Consider the following 22,848-nt stretch of genomic DNA (forward strand, 5'->3'; position numbering starts at 1 on the left):
TGGTGAAATTGGTTCATAAAATTTTTTTCGTAATAAAATTTAGATCTGCCTAGGTACTATTGTGGAATTGTACATATTAAGACCTTTTTAAATGTAGTATGTATTACACTCTTTAAAGCAAGCATAGAAGCTGTTTAATGAATCTGGTGGAGAGGCATCAGTGTCACAGCCAGGTGATGTCCTGTAATTGAGAATGGCTTGTATACCATGCTAAAAAGCCTATGTGTCTATGCTGTCCTGGAGTAACTGTAGCTGTACATTCTCTGGCCATGTGTGAGCTTTGACTCTCTGATTGGCTGAGACAATTTGGCCATTGCTGTTCTTAGGGTCACCTTGTCACCTTCTCTTTAGGTTAAGTCTTGGGTCCTTAGCAAAGCACGCACGTCTGCAGTCATCCACAGCTTCGGTTTGCAGTGTAAAGTGATGGTCTTCAAGACTGACATAAAAAAATAAATTGTTTTGGCTGTCATATGCTTTCTGTTAATGCATGTGATAGACTTGTTCTCATTAACTTGCATATTTTGCTAAATCTACTATTCGCTAAAAGCCAGTGTATAATTACTTTAATATAGCTTATTTCTTTAGTTAATAAAATAATTTTGTATGCTTGGACTGTATATACTTGTCAAGATTATGCACAGACTACCCAATAATGCATATTAGAAATCACCAGAGAGTAAGAACTAACATAATAAAACAGAAAAGAATAGAATATAATAAGATTTAGGGTAGTTTCAAATAAGTAGTAAAGACAGGAGGTGGAGGTGTAAAAGACAGGAGGTGGAGCTGGAGGTAGCAGAACTGAAGATGTTGAGGTTTTTGTTGGGAGTGACGAGGATGGACAAGATAAGAAATTAGTTTATTAGAGGGACAGCGCATGTAGGATGTTTTGGAGACAAGGTGAGGGAGGCGAGATTGAGATGGTTTGGACATGTGCAGAGGAGAGACATGAATTATATTGGTAGAAGAATGCTGAGGATGGAGCCACCAGGTAGGAGGAAAAGCGGAAGGCCAAGGAGGAGGTTCATGGATGTGGTGAGGGAAGGCATGCAGGTAGTTGGTGTGAAAGTGTGTGAATAGGAGCAGCCGAAAGAAGAAGAAGAAGAAAAGTAGTATATTTTTCATTGCACAAATGGTAGAGCATTTAACTTCATGAAGTAGATTGCCTGAGACAGGCAACCTTTTTTGTATTTGGCTGTGCTGGTGTTTGGTGCTGTGTAGCAAAAGACAGAGGCCAAAAGAAAAAGTAAAATTGGGTGGCTTGGATGTGAAAGATCCAGGGTGATTTTCTGAGCCCTCTTCTCACCATGGTTGTGTACAGTTCTTGAAAAGTGGGCAGGGGAGCACCAATAATCCTTTAAGCAGTTATTCATCGTACACATACTTTCAATAAAACAAATAGCAAAAAATCATTCCCTTTATTTTCCATAAAAAAAAATAATGTAGAATTGCACACTACTGTACAGAACAATAAGACAGCAAGCTGCATCGATTCTGTTACACAATTTCTGTACTCCTGCACTGGAGGCGTGCATGTTTCTGTCGCATAACAATGACGACACATACCACGTGTTTTCCGAAGTTGTCATGGTTACGATTCTGCGGCGAAGACGCGCAGTTTGATGGTTGTCGGCTGAAAGTTGAAGAGAAATATGGCGTCGTGTGAAAGTGAGGATTTGGAAAGGTTCTTGACGAACGTGGAGCAGATAAGTGCGTGCTATTTGTTTGTTTGGTTGTTTATTTTGCATGAATGCATTCATTTCCGCCGAGTTTAAATCATATGAGAGACTCAGATCCACAGGAGTGTCTAAATATTTTCCTATGCAAGGAAGCTGGCATAAGTGGTGTAAAGTATTTGAGTAAATGTAATTCGTTACTATACTTAAGTAAGTTTTTTGGCTACTTCTAGTTTTACTGCGTATCAAAGATATAAGCAACCGTTACTCTCTACTCAACTATATTTATGATTCAATGTGTATTTTTTACTTCACTATATTTTAATTGACATTGACTGTTACCAATAACATTTTACACCTTTGCTGAAGACGCCATTAAGCAGGACCTATAGTTGATTGTTTGAACTATCGTCTATCGGCAAAAAAATCCATACCGATAGTTTTTCCAGCTTCCGATCTGCTGTCATTGCGAGAGCGCCCTCTAGAGGCGAATGTCTGACGTCACATTTATTAATTAATTAATTTGTTTGTTTGTTTCTAATGAATTTCAGTACTATTTTACATCGTTTGATTAATCGGTTACGTCCAGCCTAATCCAACCTAGCTATCAGTATTGGTAAAATCCACTATCGGTTAGAAACAATTATTTTTTTTTTCTTAGTCCAAAAATAGATAAACTTTGAAAACCAGTTTTGGTTAAAATGGATTAATGGCCCCTTTTTGAATCTGAGAGGGGCATCAAATCACAAACAGTGCTGAATATTTGGTATTACTTCATTTTAAATAATTTACTTTAATTTTATTTGTCCATTGAATACTAATGGTTTCTCTACTTTGTAACATGATACTGACGTTTTATTTGGTAATTAAAGTTACTTATTTGAAAGATTGCTTTACTACTTTGTATTTTACAATTTTTTTTGTGTTAGATCTTTTTCATTATGGTATGTTGAAAAGGCTTTTGTGTTGATCTTTGGTTAATGCAGTGTTTAGGTATACAATTTGATTTGCATTGTAGGAAAATTTAAACCTCACATATCAAAGTTTTTGGCTTTTCACTAACGTGTCTTGGTGTTAAGGACTAGTGCATCTTTGAGTCTATGTTTAATAAGAGTAAAATTCTCAAGTACTGTTCAAATCAAAAACTGGAAGTCATATTGCAATGTTTCAACTTGTATTGCAGTACGTTTGCAGTAATTTATCTATACATTTACTTAAGTTTTGATTAGATTTTCAGGTATTCAGAGGTACGCCTCTGTCTATTCTAACCTTTATGCTCGGCACATAGGCGCTAAAGTCACTCATATCACTTCTTTCTGTTAAAAGGGGTGTTCTTAAATAGTTCTAAGTGCTGATTTGTGGGCGCTTTGTCTGGGTACAGGTGAGCTGGTGAAAGAGATGAACTCTGCTGATGTGGCCACTCAGAAGAAAGCTGTGGAAAAAGCAGACTGCCTGGTTGAGTCACTGGAGGAACAGAAAACGAGTAAAAGTCACATCAACAGGACTGTGATTAATACCAGTCCCTCATGTGGGAGCAGACCAGTTAGTAACCAACAACAGATTTATTCTTTATTTGTACCCACTGATGTCTGCAAGCTTCATACACTGCTGTATAATGCTTGCAGCTATGTTCGTCCAAGATGTCAGATAATTTTTTATTTATTAATAAAGAGTCTTAAAGTTGTTATCTTTGGTCCTTTTACTTCGCAGAATGCAACTTGTGTAGCCAGTGAGAGTCCAGGTAGGTTTACTGCACAATGGATTTTAAATCTGTTTTAAATGCTTTCCTGGTATTGTGCATAAACAAATATTTTTTTGCTATAAAACTAGAACTTGAAATGTACAACATACTGTTCAAAAATATTCTTTGACTTGATTGGTAATTTTGTAATACAGTATCTGCCTTCTTTCAGAAAATTTCAGGAAAGCTTTAGAAAAGGATGCAGAGGAGAGAAGAAAGAGGAGACAAGTAAAAGAGAAGGAAGCAAACGGTGTGTGTGTGTGTGTGTGTGTGTGTGTGTGTGTGTGTGTGTGTGAGAGAGAGAGAGAGAGAGAGAGAGAGAGAGAGAGAGAGACAGACAGCTTTTTCTAAAATAGTTCCAATGCAATACATCTGCATTTCTATACACTGTCACCACCTTTTTTCACTCCATTTAATCCACAGCCCTAAAGGAGAAAGGAAACCAAGCGTTTGCCCTGGGAGACTATAAACTGGCTGTCAAGATGTACACAGAAGGTCTAGAGAAGCTTCGTGACATGCCAGCACTTTACACAAACAGAGCCCAGGTCCTCAGTGCCTTTCTATTCATTAAGCATCATTTCATTTGAACAGATATATATATATATATATATATATATATATAAACAATTAAATGCCCAATGATGGTATTGTTACTAAGGTTAGTCTTCTCCTGAATCCATATTCTGCAGGCCTTTATCAAGCTGAAGAAGTATAAGGAGGCTATAAGTGACTGTGAGTGGGCCCTAAAGGTAAGTGAAACTGTAAGTAAAGGTGTGCCAGACGTGCCCTCTCATTCATTATAGTGTCAGCTAAGCTACTCCTTGTTTTTATCCTGTCCTGGCTGGGGACTGCGACAGGCCACTCAAAAGCAGTGTTTAATAAACCAAAGAGTTGCACAGATGAAGAAAACTGGGTTGAAGCTCCGCTTTTGTTCTCGTGAGCTAACATCTTTCTGAACGTACCAACTCTTAAATGAAGGTACATGTTTATTATTTGAAAAAAGCTTTTAATATTCACAATAATGAGTGAATTTGAAATAAACCAGAAGCCTTTCTGAGGAAAAGCTCTGTTGCAGGGTTCTACAGAGAACTTGGTGGCCCCTTGGGGACTCTTGGCAGTATATTGAACTTTGTTGTTTGGGTTTAACACGGGCTGTTGTCTTGTTGTCTTGTTTTCTTGTGATCTCTAATTAATTTTCTTGTGATCTCGACAAGTTGTTTTCTCGTGATCCGACTTAATTTTCTCGTGAAGTCATGATCACGAGAAAACAAGAAAGAAAAATATATTATAATGCATGTCCTTTTAGGACTTCTGTATAGAAAGAGTCTCTCTGCACAATTTAAGATCCACCTAGAACAGTGTCTTTTTTCAAAGTCAGTTAAATCCTGAGATTTCCACTTACCATAGGAAGTGATAGCTCATTGGTTAACGCTCTGGGTTACTGATCAGAAGGTTGGTTGGATTTTAAGCCCCAGTACCGCTAAGCTGTCACTCCTGGGCCCTTGAGCAAGGCCCTTAAACCTCTGTGTTCCAGGGGCACTGTATCATTACTGGGTCTGCGCTCTGACCCCGGTTTCCTAACATCACTGGGATATGCAGAGAAAGAATTTCATTGTGCTGCAATGTACATGTGACAAGTAAAAAAGCCTCTTTACCCAGGCTAGGCTTCAGCCTAGTCCAGGATAATACAGCTAATGGAGAACAATATGGCTACTGTGACTCATTCAAGATTTTATAACAGTTTATAACTATAGGTTACAATAGGGGTATAGAGAATACCATACGTTAGTACAGGTTTGATATTCGATGGTACATAGTTCAGTGGTTAGAACGTCACAGCTCCAGGATTCAAGTGGATGTATAGAAGTGCATGCATAGAATTTTTTTACATTTCCTGTAGGTTTTCTGTTTTTTCCCAACCAAGGTATACTGGGGATAGGCTACAGACTAACCTATTTATCTTCTAAACATATACTGATATACACTAACTCTGCTGAAGTCTGATAGGATCATGGCTGAGCTTGATTTCTACTACACCAGATGTAAATAATACTGATGTATAATGTTAAAGATGATTCTCAAATGTGTTTTTAGATAAAAAAATATTCTAAACAAATGGGACATGCAAACTTTTGCACATATTATAATTGTTTTATATATTATGATATGTTTTAAGGCTCTCTTAAGACTTTCTGTCAGTTCATAACTCTTATTATGACATCTTTTGAAAGGTATTTTGGCAAATTTTACCAAGTGTCAATCGAATTTTCATGATAAACAGGTGTCAAGTGAAATCTAATTGATGTTTCTTCTGATTTCAAACAGTGCAATGAGAAGTGTATTAAGGCATTTGTCCACATGGGAAGAGCACATCTAGGACTAAGACATTTTGCTGAGGTACAATCAGCTGTCTACTTTGAATTCCCACTCTAATGGCACTGGCACTGACAATCTTCCTCTATATTATGTCCATATTTCATTAGTCCAGGCTCTGTTATGAGAAGATATTGGATACCGCACCAGAGCATGAACCCCTTGTGAAAGGTAAGACTTAGACATAATATCAAGAGGTGTATATGTAATATATGGTGACATTTAAGTTACTTCTGTCTCCTTTTTTTTTTTTTACTTTAGCCAGTGAGGGGCTCTCTCTCTCTCTCTCTCTCTCTCTCTCTCTCTCTCTCTCTCTCTCTCTCTCTCTCTCCTGTCATTCTTCCTCTACCTGCTTGTGCCCCTGCTATTTAATTTCTTTTGCTTTGCTAGGAACTAATTGCATGGAAATGCATCTGTAACAGCTTCACTAATGCTCATGTGCTTCGCATATTGTATTTACGCATTCTTGTTAGAATATTAAAAAAATAAATAAAAAAATATTCAACTTAAAAGATGTTTAATATAATTCGAGCGCATCAATTGTTGACAGTTTAATATGGAGCCACATATTTGCCAAAAAAAAAAATAGCATGGTTCTAGCCTTATGGTATTGCAGAGTCAGATGTTTTTGCATATGAATTGTATAAACCCAATTTTGTACTAAAATTGAAAGAAATTTCATATCGACAATTTTGTAATATTTATAAATACTGCAGAGCTAATCACTTTGTGTAGTGCAAGAATTTTATATACATTATATGGACATATATACACACACACACACACACACACACACACACACACACACACACAGACACACACACACACACACACAGGGGTGAGGGTGAATAATGTGCAGAAGGTGCAGTATGTAATAATATATGATAGATAGTAATAAACAATATACTGTGCAAAGATTGTGCATAGATAAAAACGTGAAGATAACATGCTCAAATAAAATTATATATATATATATATAATATGAATATAGTATGAATGTATGTATGAATGTAAACTGAACACCTTTGGGATGATTTGGAACGCTTGCTGCACGGCAGGCCTATTCACCTCACCTCACCTCACTTTACCTCACCTCACTGAATGAGCACAAATCTCCACAAGCACACTCCAATAACTTGTGAAATATCATTTCATAAATTGGAGGTTATTCTAACAGCAAATGGGGACTAAATGTGGAATGGGGTGTTAAAATTAGACATACAAATTTACAGTCAGGTGTCCACAAACTTTGATCCATATAGTGTATTTCTTTTTAGCTGAAAACTCCAGTATGAACACCTAAGTTGCTTTCACATATGCAGCAGTTAATCAACATGATTTCCAGCTAATTAACCACCCCATGGCTGTCTTAGTGATGTGTTCTTGGTCATCATAGCACACAATGCAGTAATGATCGAATTTTCGACCCTGAGTTGACCTAACTGCAAGAAAAAAACTAAACATGCCATGTATTTTTGGGCTATGTGCAGCATTTTCTTTTTTCTTTTTTGGATTAGATATAAAATGCTAAACTTAAACTAAAGGACAGAGATGTAGCAATGCAGAAACATGATCTTTTACTGTTATTTGGTACAAAAAACCCACTAGGAAAACACTGGAAGCTTAGCATAGATACTTTTTATGATTAATACTCAAACAAGTAATTTGTGTTGACTGCTTGGTCTCACTATTTGTCTGCATTTTTGACTAGTATAATTTCAGCCTTCCACTGTACCCCAGCCTTTCTTTTGTCATTTAGATTCAAAAACCACCAAAACAAATAGCAAACACACGAAAAGTAATTATTGTAATTGTTCCTACATTCTGTCTGTACAACAGTCTGATCCACAGAGCCTTTTTGTTGAAGTGTAATTGTTTGCTGACTGTAACAATTTATTCAACAACTGTTCTAATAGATTGAACATTTTTCGAATGAAAAGAATTTCAGTAGAAATTCCTGTATAAAGAAATCAGATCTATTTAGACAGCTAATGATGTATCTTAAATACAAGCTCGCAATATAAATGACAGTACCTTCTTATCTCTACTGCCATTATAGATTATCTGACACAAGTGGATTTGGAAGAGAAGAAGGTCCTTCAGGAAGAAACAGCACTCAGGGAGTTCAACGATGGAAAAGAAGAGGCTGTGGCAATTCCTGACTTGCTGACAAAGCTGGAAAGACCCAATATGCACAACCTTTATTACTGTGGTGGACTGGAGCTTCTCACACAAGCTGTTAGTGACAGTGAGTGCAAATAATTCTGAATTTTCTCCTCTTTAGTTTATTCCTCTTTAGTTTCCCCAACTCACAAAGTATTTGCTTCCGGTTTTGCTGGTCCATCGTCAGTTGTGTTTAGTTGTGTACTTGTGCCTGATTAGGCATTTCCCTAAGCATCCAAGATGATATATTTTTTTGGCTTTGTGGTCAATAAGGAGAAAGTCACTGGTTTGTGCATGTTTTATTGATTTCCAATGCGCTTTATTAACACTTTGTAAAAAGATTTATCCATGTCGTTGTTGACAATGGCAGCCTCTTTTCCCTTTAAGAACATGGCCAGGTATTTTCTTTCTGTTCTTCACCCATCAGTATGTCTGCATCTGAGCAGCACGAATTACTTTACGCTGCTCGGCAGCTCTGATTTGATCTCAGTATTGAGACTTCTAAAGAAGTAATTCCATATTACAAACTAGAAAGTTGCTTTGTTCACATAACAAAGAGTTTTAATATATTAGTAAAAAAAAAAAGCGCCTAAATGAAATAAAGTGCGTAAGTCTTTACAGCTAGAAAGGTGTTTCAAAACTATTTTCTTGGTTGCTTGTCACTAAAAGCAGAATGAAGGCCATGTCCTGAAGTCATTCCTACAAACCACGCAGCCGTGAAAGCTTTCTAAAATGAACAGATCCCAGCCAGCTCTCTGGACAGGGAAGATACCTGAACAGGGCCTTTGTGAGCTAATTCCTTTCCGCAGAAGTGTATACTGCTTTTGGCCAGATAAGAGAACTGTCCCTGACTTCTAATGAGTTTTTGTTTATTTCTCTCTCTGTCTTTGTATCCTTTGCCCTTGACTAAGAAAGGGATTTTGTTTCTGAGGTTGGCCAGTGTAGTTCTACATCGATACGTGGCTTTCACTGCATTTGTTTTGATTATAACTACAGCATTTTTTTTTTGTTTCCTCATAGGTATTGGTCAGACGTTATTCCGATTAAACAATGGCTTCAGAGTTATCGCTGACAACAACAATATAAAGACGTAAGATTGTTTTTTGTTTTTTTGAGTAAAGGCTTCCGACAGCCTGTTCATTAAGAAAAGTTTCCGTTCTAATTCCTCAAGGCCTTCGCTCTTTTGATGCAGCATATGTTTTCACTGCAAACTGTGCAAATCGGTCTTTAATTAATTACAGCCATACGTTTTAAACAGCTCCCTTCATCAACTGGTTTGTTGTAGACTTATTTAGAAATGACTGACTAGGAATGAACTACTTTGAATATGCATAAAACTCTGCAATCTGGTTTTTTTTTTTATTAAAGTGTGCTTAGGATTTGTTTGTGATGCGACAAGATTTGCAGCAAATGTTAAGCATGGATAAGTGCATTATAATCCCCCCTTTTTATAAATCTCTGTTTTTTTCCAGCTGTCTTGCACAGACTTCTAAAGAGCCTCACAGAGAGGAGTTATGTGTTTCTGTCCTCAGATTATGGAAAATGGTTTGCAGTGGAAATGGTAAATAGTGTGTATATATATATATATATATATATATATATATATATATATATATATATATATATATATATATATATATATACTGTATATGTGTGTGTGTGTGTGTGTGTGTGTGTGTGTGTGTGTGTGTGTGTGTATATGTATGTATTTGAATTTTTTAATTTATTAAATTTATTATTATTTATTATTTACACTCGTGTTTGTTCATTTGGCAGACACTATAGTCCAAGTTTGTAAAACGCCAGCATTGCAGCACCATGAGTATGCTCTTGACTGTAAAGCATACATATAGCTATTTTTTCGATAAGTGTGGTGTTTGGGCCATACAGAGATGCTGAGTTACAGCTGTGTAACCATACACACGCTCAGTCATATGGTGATTGATTAGCAGCCTTGGCTCTTTAATTTCAAGGAGACTGCAGAGGCGGGTTCATATATGATGCCAGTGAAAAGAACCTAGTTTTAAAAGACTACTTGTCATGTCAGAATTGTTGTGCTACAACATATCCGTTCTGGTGATAAATAAATATTCTCAGAATACTGACTCTTGTCTTGCCATGCTGTCACTTACAGAGGAAAACCAGCAGCTGTTACTGCAATGTCTCAGCACAAGAAAACAGATTGTCCAGTTGTTAACCTCCACTTCATTAACAGTCCAGCAGGAATGTTTAATGCTAGTCTGCATGTACTGTCAGACCCAGCATGGGAGACACTTGGTAATTGAAAACCTTAATCTGCTCAGGTAAAAAAGTAATTTAAGTTTCATTATTGCAGTAGTTAAACCATAATCTTATGAGAAAATTGGTTCATTCACTGTTACTTAAAAGTAAGTGTGTTTTCTTTGGTCATTTTTTCCTGCTATTTGGAGCAAAAATAAAAAAAGCATTTGGCCATATTGTGTTGGTAAAGTCAAATACTGGATATTACGTTATTGTTTGTATGAAATCAATATACCATTTGCAGTTGTGCATTTATGATAAATATCATCACGGCTGTTATAATTCCTAAAAGGTACTACTGTACCATAACACTATGGTAGAACCTACAGCTGGAAAAGTATACATTCATGTGGCAAATACAAACATCCCAAAACTCGTCTATTCACATTAGTGGTTTGAAACTAAGAAAGAAAATTTCGTATTCCTTTTATACCACAGCAATTTGTCAATACTCATTTTTCATTTGTTAATGAATATCATCCATTTAATCATTTTTTTTCATGTAAAATGTTGTGGAATGTAATATTTATTAAATAACTGCACATTTTTACATAATACCTAATTATTACATAATATCTTCAGTATAGTCATATTGACTTTTTTTATTATAAGATTATGAGAGATGTGGAAAGAGTACTAAATGATTCTACTCAAGTAAAAGTATTGTTACTTCAGTGAAACTTTACTTAAGTACTAGTAAAATTACCGGTCAAAAAATGTATTGAGTAAAAGAAAAAGTTGATCATTTAAAATTTGCTTAGAGTAAAATGTACTTTTTTTTTTTTTTTTTTACAGTGGGGGTGGTGTGGGAAATATATATAAATATTTTATATATAATAATATAATACTATAATATAAAAAATCTATTGCAGTTTTCTTGACTAAAAAATATGCACTATGCTTCTCACTATATAAATTTTTATACTTAAATAAACTTGATTGATTGAGTCACTTATTAAGTCTGTTTTCTTTTTTGGCTTTTACCTGTAGAATGGTAGAGATCTTGATTGACTGCATATGCAAAGAGGACAAATCAGGATCCACTGCCCTTGCTATTCTGGAGAACTTGGCTGGAGAAAATAAGTAAGGCATTATATATATAAATATATATTTGCACCTACCGTTAGGCTATTTGCCCTCTGTGCACCTGACTAGAATCTATCAACGTCATAAAGAGAGAAGCAGCTTCTTCATGCAATCCTTCACACGACCCACATGGGAATCCATTACATAGCAATGCATCATAGAGAATCATGTTCAACCAAGGCCTATTCAAATACATTCAAATTATTAACCTCTGCGTTGTAGAAATCCCAAATGAAACATGTATGAACCATGAACCATTAAACAATGGCAATCCAACCCAGCTTAGTAATTCACCCCTCATCTCTCCTCAAAACTTGTTCCATACAATCCATTTGACCTCTAATAAGCATAAAGGATTGATCACACTTGCGGTTTTCGCCTTCTTTTGCCATGATTAGTTGTCACAGGCAAATTCCATACTCATGGCTGAATCCAGAGCTTTAGGTCATGTGGTGCAAAGCTGTCAAGGGCAAATGATTGAGTGTCTCTGTGAGCCCTTAGATAAGGACCCCCCCCGCCTCTAGAAATTTTAAGCATTGGATTCGGTACATGACATGGTGCAATAAATTTCCTTTCAGTGCTGCAATCCAGACTGGCCTGAACATAGCCCAACATACACATTTAACCACTAGATTGTTGGTTGAGAGCATGATAAATGGCAGTGACCACCAGAAATTACTGCATTCTTCATTACATGTGGCACACACCCAATACATCAGTTAATTAAAATAATTTGTGAGTCACTTTACAAGCAAAAGCGAGTAAATATCCTTGATATAGTAATTGCCGCAAAGACTAAAAAGATTCGCTCTTATATCAGCAACAGGACCTGCACTAGCAAGCCACCCTCATCAGTGATTCAAGATTTACAGGCTCTGTTTGGATGAGTGAACTCAGTGAGAAAATACACTCCAAACCCAAGACTCAATTTGCATGACGCCTACTGTAGATGCCGTTGAGTTATCAGAACTACAGCGTAAATATTTTTTGTGCATTTTTGTTTGCAGGTTTCGCATCCAGTCTAGAGAGATCTTTACAACGGTTTTCGCTCCTGCTTTTGAGCATTTGCTGGTAATGAAACTCAGAGGTCGTTCTGATTTGCTTAGTCATCAGTCTTTGCTTTAATTGTCTAATAAAGTTTGATTCCATCTATAGGCAAATATTACAGGACCCAGCCACATCCTGCTTCCTCGTTTTATTTCTATGATTGGGGCCATGTCTTCTGATGAAGTCGTTATTAACAAGCTGGTATGCCGTGAAGAATTTTGGAAGAGCTCCTTCTCAGCCATGGTAAAGCCAATCACCTTATACGATGATGTTAAGTTTATCCTTGAACATAACTGAATAATGCATTGTTTTCTCAGCTTGAATTTGGATTTTGAGTTGTGGTTGCGTTTTGAAGTTAGCACATCTTCACAGGACACACAGTTAATTTTTTAGCAATGTCAAGATGAAATTATGTTTTTTTCCTTCAGGGCCGGTGTGCCAGCTGTGAATACAGAAATATTCTCTATCCCTTACTGGGCTTGATGATCAACATGGCTTCTAATCAAACTCCAGCTATTCAAGTAAGTGGCTAAATCTTTGCATCAATGCAATCGTATATATTTAAAGGATATAAGGAGCCCAGAATGAACTGTTTTGCATCTCTCTCTTTTTTCACTTTGCTGTAATCGAGTAAAAAAAAAAGTGCATTAAAAGTTGGTATTTGTTTCACATGCAGGAGGATGCCATTGTGGGCTGTACAAGATGTTTAGCTCTGCTTAGTGATCCTGATGGAGGAATCATCACGGTGAGGATATGTATTTGTCTCCCTCAGGCTTAGCAGCCTCTCTAGCTCTCAATCAACTGCTCAGTCTTTAATATGAATTTGTGTCACAGTGGCATCATGTCTGCCTTGTTTTCAGGGTTTTCTTTTTCTTTGCCATTAATCTTCTATATTACCTCCCACTGTGCATTTCTGCACTTCATTACTCTCATTATTTCATATACAATCCTCATTGGGCAGCGGCTACATATGATCATTAATATCTTTTCTTAATATACTGAAGTTTTTGGTTATGATGATAACCTCAAGGCAAATTATTCAGCATGCAATGAAGCATTCATAATGATCCCTGTAGCCACTCTAGGCATAAACTCAGGGACAAGTTTCTCTGCATATGATGGATATGTATGTAAATAAATCTTCACATACATTCTCCCTGGCTTTGCTTTCTTGGAAGATCGTATCCCGTGAACTGTTCCACAATGTACAATTAAGGTGAAACAGCAGCCCAGGCTTGCCCATATGTTTAATAATGCAGTGGATTGTTTACCTGCAGTAGCAAACTTTCAGTGTGTGATGAGCTTCTTGTTGTCCCCTTGCCCTGAAGCTAGGCTTGTGTGAAACTCCCTAACTGACTAATACTGCAACTGCAGTGGTGGACAAAGTACATAAAGCATGTACTTGAGTAAAAGTAGAGATACATTAGGTAAAATATTACTCCATTAAAAGTAAAAATGCTCCCTTTAACTTTTTACTTGAGTAAAAGTACAAAAGTATTTGCCTTAAATGTACTTACTAAGTATCCAAAGCACTATGATTTATTATGGCTATAATGTTTCTTTTACTATTTTATGCTAGGTTTATGTAAAAAGACTCTAATGATATTCTTAGCACACCAATCTATTACTAGAATTTTTATAAATTAGTCAAACTTATTGATATCTAATAAAATTATAATGGGCCCAAAACCTTAATGTTTAATAATTTATTTTAGAAACAAATAATATAACAGGATTTGAGATCAAGCGGCACTCGAAACAAGTTTAAAACAGAGCATGTGCTTGAACCCTGTTTGGTGGCTTACTGCGTGACAAGTAAAACATTTATCTACTCATAAATAAAAAGGAACGACGGATTTCGCAAATGTAGTTGAGTAAAAAGTAAGATTTGACTTTGAAATGTAGTAAAGTTAAAGTTTCTCCAAATGGAAATACTTCAATAAAGACACACAATAAAGCTACTTAAGTAAATTTTCTTCGTTACTGTCCACCACTGTGTAACTGAGAGTAATGGGGCTGTTACTCAGAAATGACGTTTGCCTTTCTTTTCACTGGTTTTAGAGAGCAGTAGGATTGCTAAGCGTAGTTCTCCCAAAATCAGAGGATGCCATTCAGGAGGTCGTGCAGCAAGGAGTAGTAAAGAAACTGCTGAAGATTCTTAAGGTATCGCCAATTTGGAATGTTACTATTACCAAAGAATCTGTCAAAGATTGAATAATCAGCTTAAATCACTGTGTACATACTTTTGCACATTTTGACTATCGTATAACTAATCTTACATAAAATCTTGACATTGTACACTGTATTGTGTTATATGTCTAAAAGACAAAAACTCATTTAATTCCTGCTAATTACACACTGTATTATAGCTAACATTTTGGTTTTAAAGCTCCCTTGACTCATCTACTTGAGTCATATGATTTGTTTTCCATCCTTTATGTATGAAAATGGCAAATAACATCTATTGTTAGTCACTTCCACATTTCAGGATGGTTTTTGTCACATGCATGTACAGTAAGACCAGAGCTGTGTATAGTGCAGCACTAGGGCACTTAGGCTGACCTGCATAATTTACTGGGCTAAAGTCATAAATCTCAGTCTAATCTCAAGGCACTGTTTAATCTGTTTAAAGTTTAATCCTTAGGCAAAACTGACAACAATGTTGCCATCGTAATCTAAATGCAATAGTGGAATGGAATTTTATGATGAAGACTGTAGTGGCATCCTATTCTTAAGGCACAAGATGCATTTTAATCACAAGACATTTATGACCAACAACGGGACTGACGGGGTACTTCCCCCATGTACTTGTCTACTTTGTGACTATTGGTGTTTTAACACTTTTTTTTTTATAATTGTGGTTGTCATTTTGCATAATATGTGTTTAAAATTAAATATTTACAGCTGTAATTTCATCAAATAATGACAATCAATAGTAACATTGTTACAAAATAATGACAATCTAGCAAACAGCTTTACTATCAACAAAAACTGTAAACTTTGTTCAGCAGTCGATTTTTATGTGCAGCATTAAACAATTCATGTTTCGTGTCACGATGGAATACCACCATGAATGTGTAATATGGTGAAATTTGCTGAAAAGATTAAAGTGCTTTTGTTTTCATTCTCACAGGGTGAAGGGCAAACAAGCTCAAGATACTCAGTTAAAGCTATGGCAGTGTGCACAGCCTCTAGCCAGCAGGCCCGTGAAGAGCTGGTGAAGCTTGACAAGAGTAAGTATTAAGAGTCAGTGGTTATTGAGTTGGGGTACTATCAAACGAAAATGAGCTTAAATAAAAGAAGAAAGATATAAAGGTATATAAATTGTAAAATAATGGTTAGGCCGGGATTTAAGAAAGAACAGTATGTTCGCAAAGTATAGGAAAGTAAGTTCAGTGAACTATGTGTAACTTTATGTGCATTATACACAATTGTTTATTCAGGACTTGTGACCATGAGGAAGCTCCTGGGCAGGAGTGATGAGTTGGTGGTAGGGAATACAGCACTGTGTCTGGGACACTGTTTGACGGTACAGGGAGCCGCAGCCAGTCTCTTGGGCACAGATTGCGTGATGCTTCTACTGCGCCAAGTGGCTGGCAAATCTAAAAGAGCTGACGTGCAGCAGAACGCCGCCATCACTTTGGGGAAACTGTGCAGAGCTGAGCCCAGGTATACAAAAGTGCCCTTTCCATCACCCTGATCATTATTCTAATGCTGTGTTTGTGCCCCACCTATTGCCCACCTGGCTGTTGCTTAGCAGTCCTACGTTATTGTGGTTGATCAATAAAATGCAAAGGGAATACAATTCTAGTAAGTAATTGCAACTTTTGCCCTCATTATCTGTAGAGTTCACAGTTATTAATAATGCACAAGAAGGACTCAAGTGGTAAAACTATTTGGATTCCCTTCTTTTCTCATAACTTTAGCCTCCCTCAGCTATTTTCCTAATTTACATTTCAAAATGAGCTTTTTTTTTTTTTTTTTTTTTTGGAAGATCTGACGCCCAAAGAATTATTTCTTTTCCAGGGAATATATATGCAAAACAATGATTACCATTTGGTAGGATTTAGAGTTTGGAATCCCAGAGACCATTAGCATTATCTCCAAATTAGGTAGCATTTCCTTAGTGTCTCTGAACTCTGTTACAGCAAGTCAAATTATTACAAACTTTAATAATAAAATGAGATTAGTTCATTATAAGTTATACTTTGTTGTCTTATATTAAGTCCCCAGCAGTGTTGTGGGGAAAGACAGTGAAGTGTGCATTTCATATAAGTGGAATAAGTTCAAGCCTCACAAGTTTTTTCAAAATGTTATTAGAAAAGCTCTAAATAGACTTCAGTTGACTCCTAGAAGTCTCATTCTATCAGGGCCTTTGCAGTCAATTATAGACTAGATAGGAAGGAGAAAATACGGTGGCCGAGAAGTGCAAAACACATTAACAAATCAGAAAACAAATTAACAAAGAAAACAAATTGGATAGTGTGGTTATGGTGAGGATAGGATTAGTAAGGAGGAAGTGAGAGCAGCGATTAAGAGGATAAAGTGTAGAAAAAGCATGAAAATGTTTAGTAGAGATGGCAGTGGAATTTTTAACCAGATTGTTTAACAAGATTATGGAAGGTGAGAGGATGCCTGAGGAATGGAGAAGGAGTGTGCTGGTACCGGTATTTAAACATAAGGGAGATGTGCAGACCTGCAGTAACTACAGGGGAATAAAGTTGATCAGTCAAACCATGAAGTTATGGGAAAAAGTAGTGGAAGCCAAACTGAGAGAAGAGGTGACCATCTGTGAGCAACAGTATGGTTTCATGCCGAGGATGCAAAATTTGCTTTGAGGATGTTGATAGAGAAGAATAGAGAAGATCAGAAGGAGTCGCATTGTGTGTTTGTGGTTTTAGAGAAAGCATACAACAGGGTGCCAAGAGAGGACAAACATACTCAAAAGTCTGAGTTCCTGAAGGGAAACGTCTCCAGGTTACATATGTAACCAGGGTTCCCAGAGGGAATGAGATGATGTGTCTCCATGCCACACTGCCTGCATCCCTGCAGCACTTTTTTCCTTTTCAGAAGCTAATGCCAGTTCCACTGTGCTTTCCATTGGACTGATTGCACATGTGATTCAGACGTGGCTGATCAGTGTACACTCACTTAAATAGGAACATGGGTATCTCATGATGCCAACACTTCTTATTTATACAAATAGCCAGACAAATGTCTGTATTATGCAGATAAAGGGCAAAAGTCACCATTAATATTTATAATAATCCCCAGAAAAACTTAGTAATGCTGACCATAGCATGGTTGTTTGTTCCAAACAGGCTGATTTGAGTATTTCAAAAACTGCTGTACCTGACATGGTTCATGCAGCTTCCCAGGTTTTTACATAGTACCCACATAATCATGAGTAAAAACATATGATTAACTGTGAAATGGGGTCTGAAATGCGAGGGCTATATTTAGTAAAGATTTTACATTTATTGAATCTGACGTGGGATCAAGATTAGTTGTTCGTGAGGAGGCATTTGGAAGTGCACTTATCTGCTTCATGCTCTAATTCACTGTAAAATTTCTGTTGCAGCCGTTGCATTTATAACAGTTAATGGGGTGGCTCGGCGGGAGTGGGATCTGTTTAAATATTTAAAGTTTTCAGTTTTCAGACTTTTCAAGACCGTGCTGCAACTGGTTCTAATTAATGCTGCTTCTTTCACACAAAGAAAGCATCAGGGCAGAAGGCATAGCTCCATGTAGGTCATGTTATGAGTATAATCTTGGTCTCCTAGACTATAATGTAATATGGGTTCAGGCTCTCAGTGGATGAAAAGTGTCTGGCTAAGAGAAGAGTCTGTTTAGGATAATGGGCAAGAACAATTTGTTCGACAAACTTCTTCTTCTTCTTTCGGCTGCTCCCATTAGGGGTCGCCACAGCGGATCATCCGTCTCCATACCACCCTGTCCTCTACATCTGCCTCTTTCACACCAACTACCTGCATGTCTTCCCTCACCACATCCATGAACCTCCTCCTTGGCCTTCCTCTTTTCCTCCTACCTGGTGGCTCCATCTTCAGCATTTTTCTACCAATATAATTCATGTCCCTTCTCTGCGCATGTCCAAACCATCTCAATCTCGCCTCCCTCACCTTGTCACCAAAACATCCTACATGTGCTGTCCCTCTAATAAACTCATTTCTAATCTTGTCCATCCTCGTCACTTCCAACGAAAACCTTAACATCTTCAGCTCTGCTACCTCCAGCTCCACCTCCTGTCTTTTACCCAATGCCACTGTCTCTAATCCATACAACATCGCAGGTCTCACCACAGTCCTATAAACTTTCCCTTTCATTCTTGGAGATACCCTACTATCACAAATCACTCCTGTCACTCTTCTCCACCCACTCCACCCTGCCTGCACTCTTTTCTTTACTTCTCTAACACACTCTCCATTACTTTGCACTGTTGACCCCAGGTACCTGAACTCCTCCACCTTCTCCACCTCTTCTCCCTGCAACCGCATCACTCCACTGCCCTCCCTCTCATTCACACACATGTACTCTGTCTTACTCCTACTGACTTTCATTCCCCTTCTCTCAAGCGCATATCTCCACCTCTCCAGGCTCTTCTCAACCTGCTCTCTACTTTCACCACAAATCACAATATCATCTGCAAACATCATAGTCCAGGGAGACTCCTGTCTGACCTCGTCCGTCAACCTGTCCATCACCACTGCAAACAGGAAAGGGCTCAGGGCCGATCCTTGATGCAGTCCAACCTTCACCCTGAACCAGTCTGTCGTACCTACTGCACACTTCACTGCCGTCACACTGTCCTCATACATGTCCTGCACCACCCTCACATACTTCTCTGACACACCTGACTTCCTCATACAATACCACAACTCCTCTCTCGGCACCCTGTCGTACGCTTTCTCTAAATCCACAAATACACAATGCAGCTCCTTCTGTCCTTCTCTATACTTCTCCATCAACATCCTCAAAGCAAATAAGGCATCTGTGGTGCTCTTTCTCGGCATGAAACCATACTGTTGCTCACAGATGGTCACCTCTTCTCTCAGCCTGGCTTCCACTACTCTTTCCCATAATTTCATGGTGTGACTGATCAACTTAATTCCCCTGTAGTTACTGCAGGCCTGCACATCTCCCTTATGTTTAAAGATCGGTACCAGCACACTCCTTCTCCATTCCTCAGGCATCCTCTCCCCTTCCAGAATCCTGTTAAACAATCTGGTTAAAAACTCCACTGCCATCTCTCCTAAACATCTCCACGCTTCTACCGGTATGTCATCTGGTCCAACCGACTTTCCATTCTTCATCCTCCTAATCGCTGCTCTCACTTCCTCCTTACTAATCCTATCTACATCCTGCTTCACCAACTCCAACTCCACATCCTCCAACCTTCTCTCTCTCTGATTTTCCTCATTCATCAGCTGCTCAAAATACTCCCTCCATCTTCTCAACACACTCTCCTCATTAGTCAACACATTTCCCTCTCCATCCTTTATTGCTCTAACTTGCAGTACATCCTTCCCAGCTCGGTCCCTCTGCCTGGCCAATCGGTATAAATCCTTTTCTCCTTCCTTAGTGTCCAACCTCTTATACAGCTCCTCATATGCCCTTTCCTTGGCTTTCGCCACATCCCTTTTTACCTGCTGCCGCATCTCCTTGTACTCCTGCCTACTTTTCTCATCACTCTGTCGATCCCACTTCTGTTTTGCCAACCTCTTTCCCCTAATGCTCTCCTGCACTTCCTCATTCCACCACCACGTCTCCTTGTCTTGCTTTCTATTTTCCAGATGTCACACCAAGTACTTTTCTAGCTGCCTCTCTCATCACTCCTGCAGTAGTTGCCCAATCATCCGGCACCTCTTCACCACCACCAAGCCCCTATCTGACCTCTTTCCTGAACCTCACACTACACTCTTCCTCCTTCAGTTTCCACCATCTTATTCTTCTTTCAATCCTTACTTTCCTCCTCTTCTTCTTCGCCTCCAAAACCATCCTACAGATCACCATCCCATGCTGTCTAGCTACACTGTCCCCCGCCAACACCTTACAGTCTCCAATCTCCTTCAGGTTGCATCTCCTACACAGAACATAATCCACCTGTGTGCACCTTCCTCCACTCTTATACGTCACCCTATGATCCTCCTTCTTCTTAAAATACGTGTTCACCACTGCCATTTCCATCCTTTTAGCAAAATCTACCACCATCTGCCCTTCCACATTCCTCTCCTTAAAACCATACCTACCCATCACCTCCTCATCACCTCTGTTCCCTTCACCTACATGCCCATTAAAGTCTGCCCCAATCACCAATCGTTCTTTCCTAGGTACACCATCTACCACTTTATCTAATTCACTCCAGAATCTTTCCTTCTCCTCCATCTCACAGCCAACTTGTGGAGCATAGGCACTGATGACATTTATCATCATCCCTTCAACCTCCACCTTCACGATCATCACCCTATCAGAAACTCTCTTCACCTCCACTACACTCTTACTGTACTCTTCCTTCAGAATCACCCCTACACCATTTCTCTTTCCATCCACACCATGATAAAACAGTTTAAACCCACCTCCAATATTCCTGGCCTTACTCCCTTTCCACTTGGTCTCCTGAACACACAGCATATCTACCTTTCTCCTCTCCATCATATCAGCTACCTCTCTCCCTTTACCAGTCATAGTACCAACATTTAAAGTACCAACCCGAACCTCTACTCTCCTACACTGCTCCTTTTCCTGCCGTCTCTGTAGACGTCTTCCTCCTCTCCTTCTCCTCCTTCGGCCAACAGTAGCCCAATTTCCACCGGTACCCTGTCGGCTAACGATACCTGTGGCGGTCGTTGTTAACCCGGGCCTCGACCGATCCGGTATGAAATTCTCATTTGTGATCCGCATATTTGATTTGGCACATGTTTTACGCTGGATGCCCTTCCTAACGCAACCCTCCCCATTTACCCGGGCTTGGGACCGGCACTAAGAGTGCACTGGCTTGTGCCCCCCTAATGGCTGGGTTAACAATTTGTTCGACAAACAATCACCATATAAAAATGATATTTGCAGAGTTGGCTGTCTTTGGAAGCTAAAATGATGTGCAACCACATTCACATAATCTGACTCTGTGGTCTTTTTCTTTAGGCACCTGCTAAAGCTCAGGGAGTTGAATGGTTTGGAGATCCTTTACTCTTCTATGCAGACATTCACATGGACGTAGAATTAGTACCGTGGACACAACAATACTCCTGATTTAACACCATAAAAAAACAATCCAGGTTTTATTTTCCATCCCAAATCACTTTAAATGTCTGTTCAGGCATAACTTTATGACCACTGACAGGTGAGTGAATAACACTGATTATCTCTTCATCATGGCACCTGTTAATGGGTGAGATATACAAAAAAGTTGATGTGTATGAAGCGGGAAAAATGGGCAAGAATAAAGATTAGAGCCAAGGGCCAAATTGTAAGGGCTAGATGACTGGGTCAGAGCATCTCCAAAACTGCAGCTCTTGTGTCGTGTTTTTGTTCTATAGTAGTCAATATCTATCAAAAGTGGTCCAAGGAAGGAACAGTGGTGAACAAACACAATATTAGGCAGGTGGTTATAATGTTATGACTGATCAGTGGCTACAATGTTATGCCTGGTTGGTGACCATAATGCAATGCTTGATCAGTGTATGTCCGAATGACCTCATTCCCAAAAATGGCTCAAATATCATAAGGGTTATTTATTTAATATCTGTAAAAAATCGGGTGAATAACTTTAATTAACCATCAAACCATTTAAACAACACTATCACCCGGCTGTTGGGCGATAACGCAAAGACATCACAAAATCCTTATGTTTAATTTGCATTTAAAGCAAAATCCAATTTACATTACAGGCAGGAGAAAAAGTATAAAATGTCTGACCAGGAATTGTCCTGTGTTCTTCTCAACACCGATAATCCCAAAGTGCTTAATGTATTTTGTCACATCCATGCTGTAATAAACTTCTTCTTTATTAAGATTTTTCGTTTTCACCTTTTTTTTTTACTTACAGTTCAGTTTCATTGCATTGTTTCCTCTTTGTTGCCAAAATTAAGAAACAAGAGCTAAAATAATGGATTTTATTAAGATATATCTAAAAAATTTTTAAGAATATAAATAATTCCTGCACCGTACTTTTGATTCCATATTTATCCTAACAACAAAACAAAAAAAATCGTCTGATGTAACGCAGGCTCCTTTAATCATTACTTTTTCAAATAAAAATTAAATGATAAATCAAGTCAGAACTTTGTTTACAAATCGAACATTAGTATTTTTCATTTGAACATTTAACTATACAGGTTTTAATCCAAATTCGTGTGTGGTCCTGTTTCCTGCATTCTACACTAAATTAAAGCTGATTTATGAAAATAAGATGCATGATTGTTTGTAGTAAAGCCTGCAGTAAAACTAAAAAAAAAAACCTCTGTG

At 38.1% G+C, this 22,848-nt stretch overlaps 1 protein-coding gene across 2 annotated transcripts; it reads left to right on the top strand.

Moving 5' to 3' along the window:
- The first annotated feature begins 1,560 nt into the window (after positions 1-1,560).
- On the top strand, positions 1,561-22,396 carry ttc12 (tetratricopeptide repeat domain 12). Of its 2 annotated transcripts, XM_083547697.1 has the most exons (21): positions 1,561-1,710; positions 3,058-3,220; positions 3,386-3,417; positions 3,590-3,667; positions 3,841-3,962; positions 4,107-4,166; positions 5,743-5,814; positions 5,901-5,961; positions 7,850-8,038; positions 8,974-9,043; positions 9,426-9,514; positions 10,088-10,256; positions 11,224-11,316; positions 12,327-12,390; positions 12,475-12,609; positions 12,795-12,887; positions 13,043-13,111; positions 14,428-14,529; positions 15,500-15,599; positions 15,810-16,035; positions 21,526-22,396. In XM_083547697.1, the coding sequence occupies exons 1-21, from the start codon at positions 1,653-1,655 to the stop codon at positions 21,599-21,601; spliced, it is 2,121 nt and encodes a 706-aa protein (XP_083403823.1). In that variant the 5' UTR covers positions 1,561-1,652; the 3' UTR covers positions 21,602-22,396. The 2 variants fall into 2 exon arrangements, with proteins under 2 accessions (XP_083403823.1, XP_083403824.1); XM_083547698.1 differs by lacking the exon at positions 3,590-3,667.
- The last annotated feature ends 452 nt before the right edge of the window (positions 22,397-22,848 follow it).

Source organism: Silurus aristotelis (assembly GCF_946808225.1).
Source record: "Silurus aristotelis genome assembly, chromosome: 8".
NCBI classification, from domain to species: Eukaryota; Metazoa; Chordata; class Actinopteri; order Siluriformes; family Siluridae; genus Silurus; species Silurus aristotelis.

Coding starts and splice junctions, on each gene's coding strand:
- ttc12 (XM_083547697.1), top strand. CDS start 1,653: ATGGCGTCGTGTGAAAGTGAGGATTTGGAAAGGTTCTTGACGAACGTG. Junction 9,044..9,425: donor GACAACAACAATATAAAGAC/GTAAGATTGTTT, acceptor GTTTTTTTCCAG/CTGTCTTGCACAGACTTCTA. Junction 12,391..12,474: donor CTGCTTTTGAGCATTTGCTG/GTAATGAAACTC, acceptor TTCCATCTATAG/GCAAATATTACAGGACCCAG.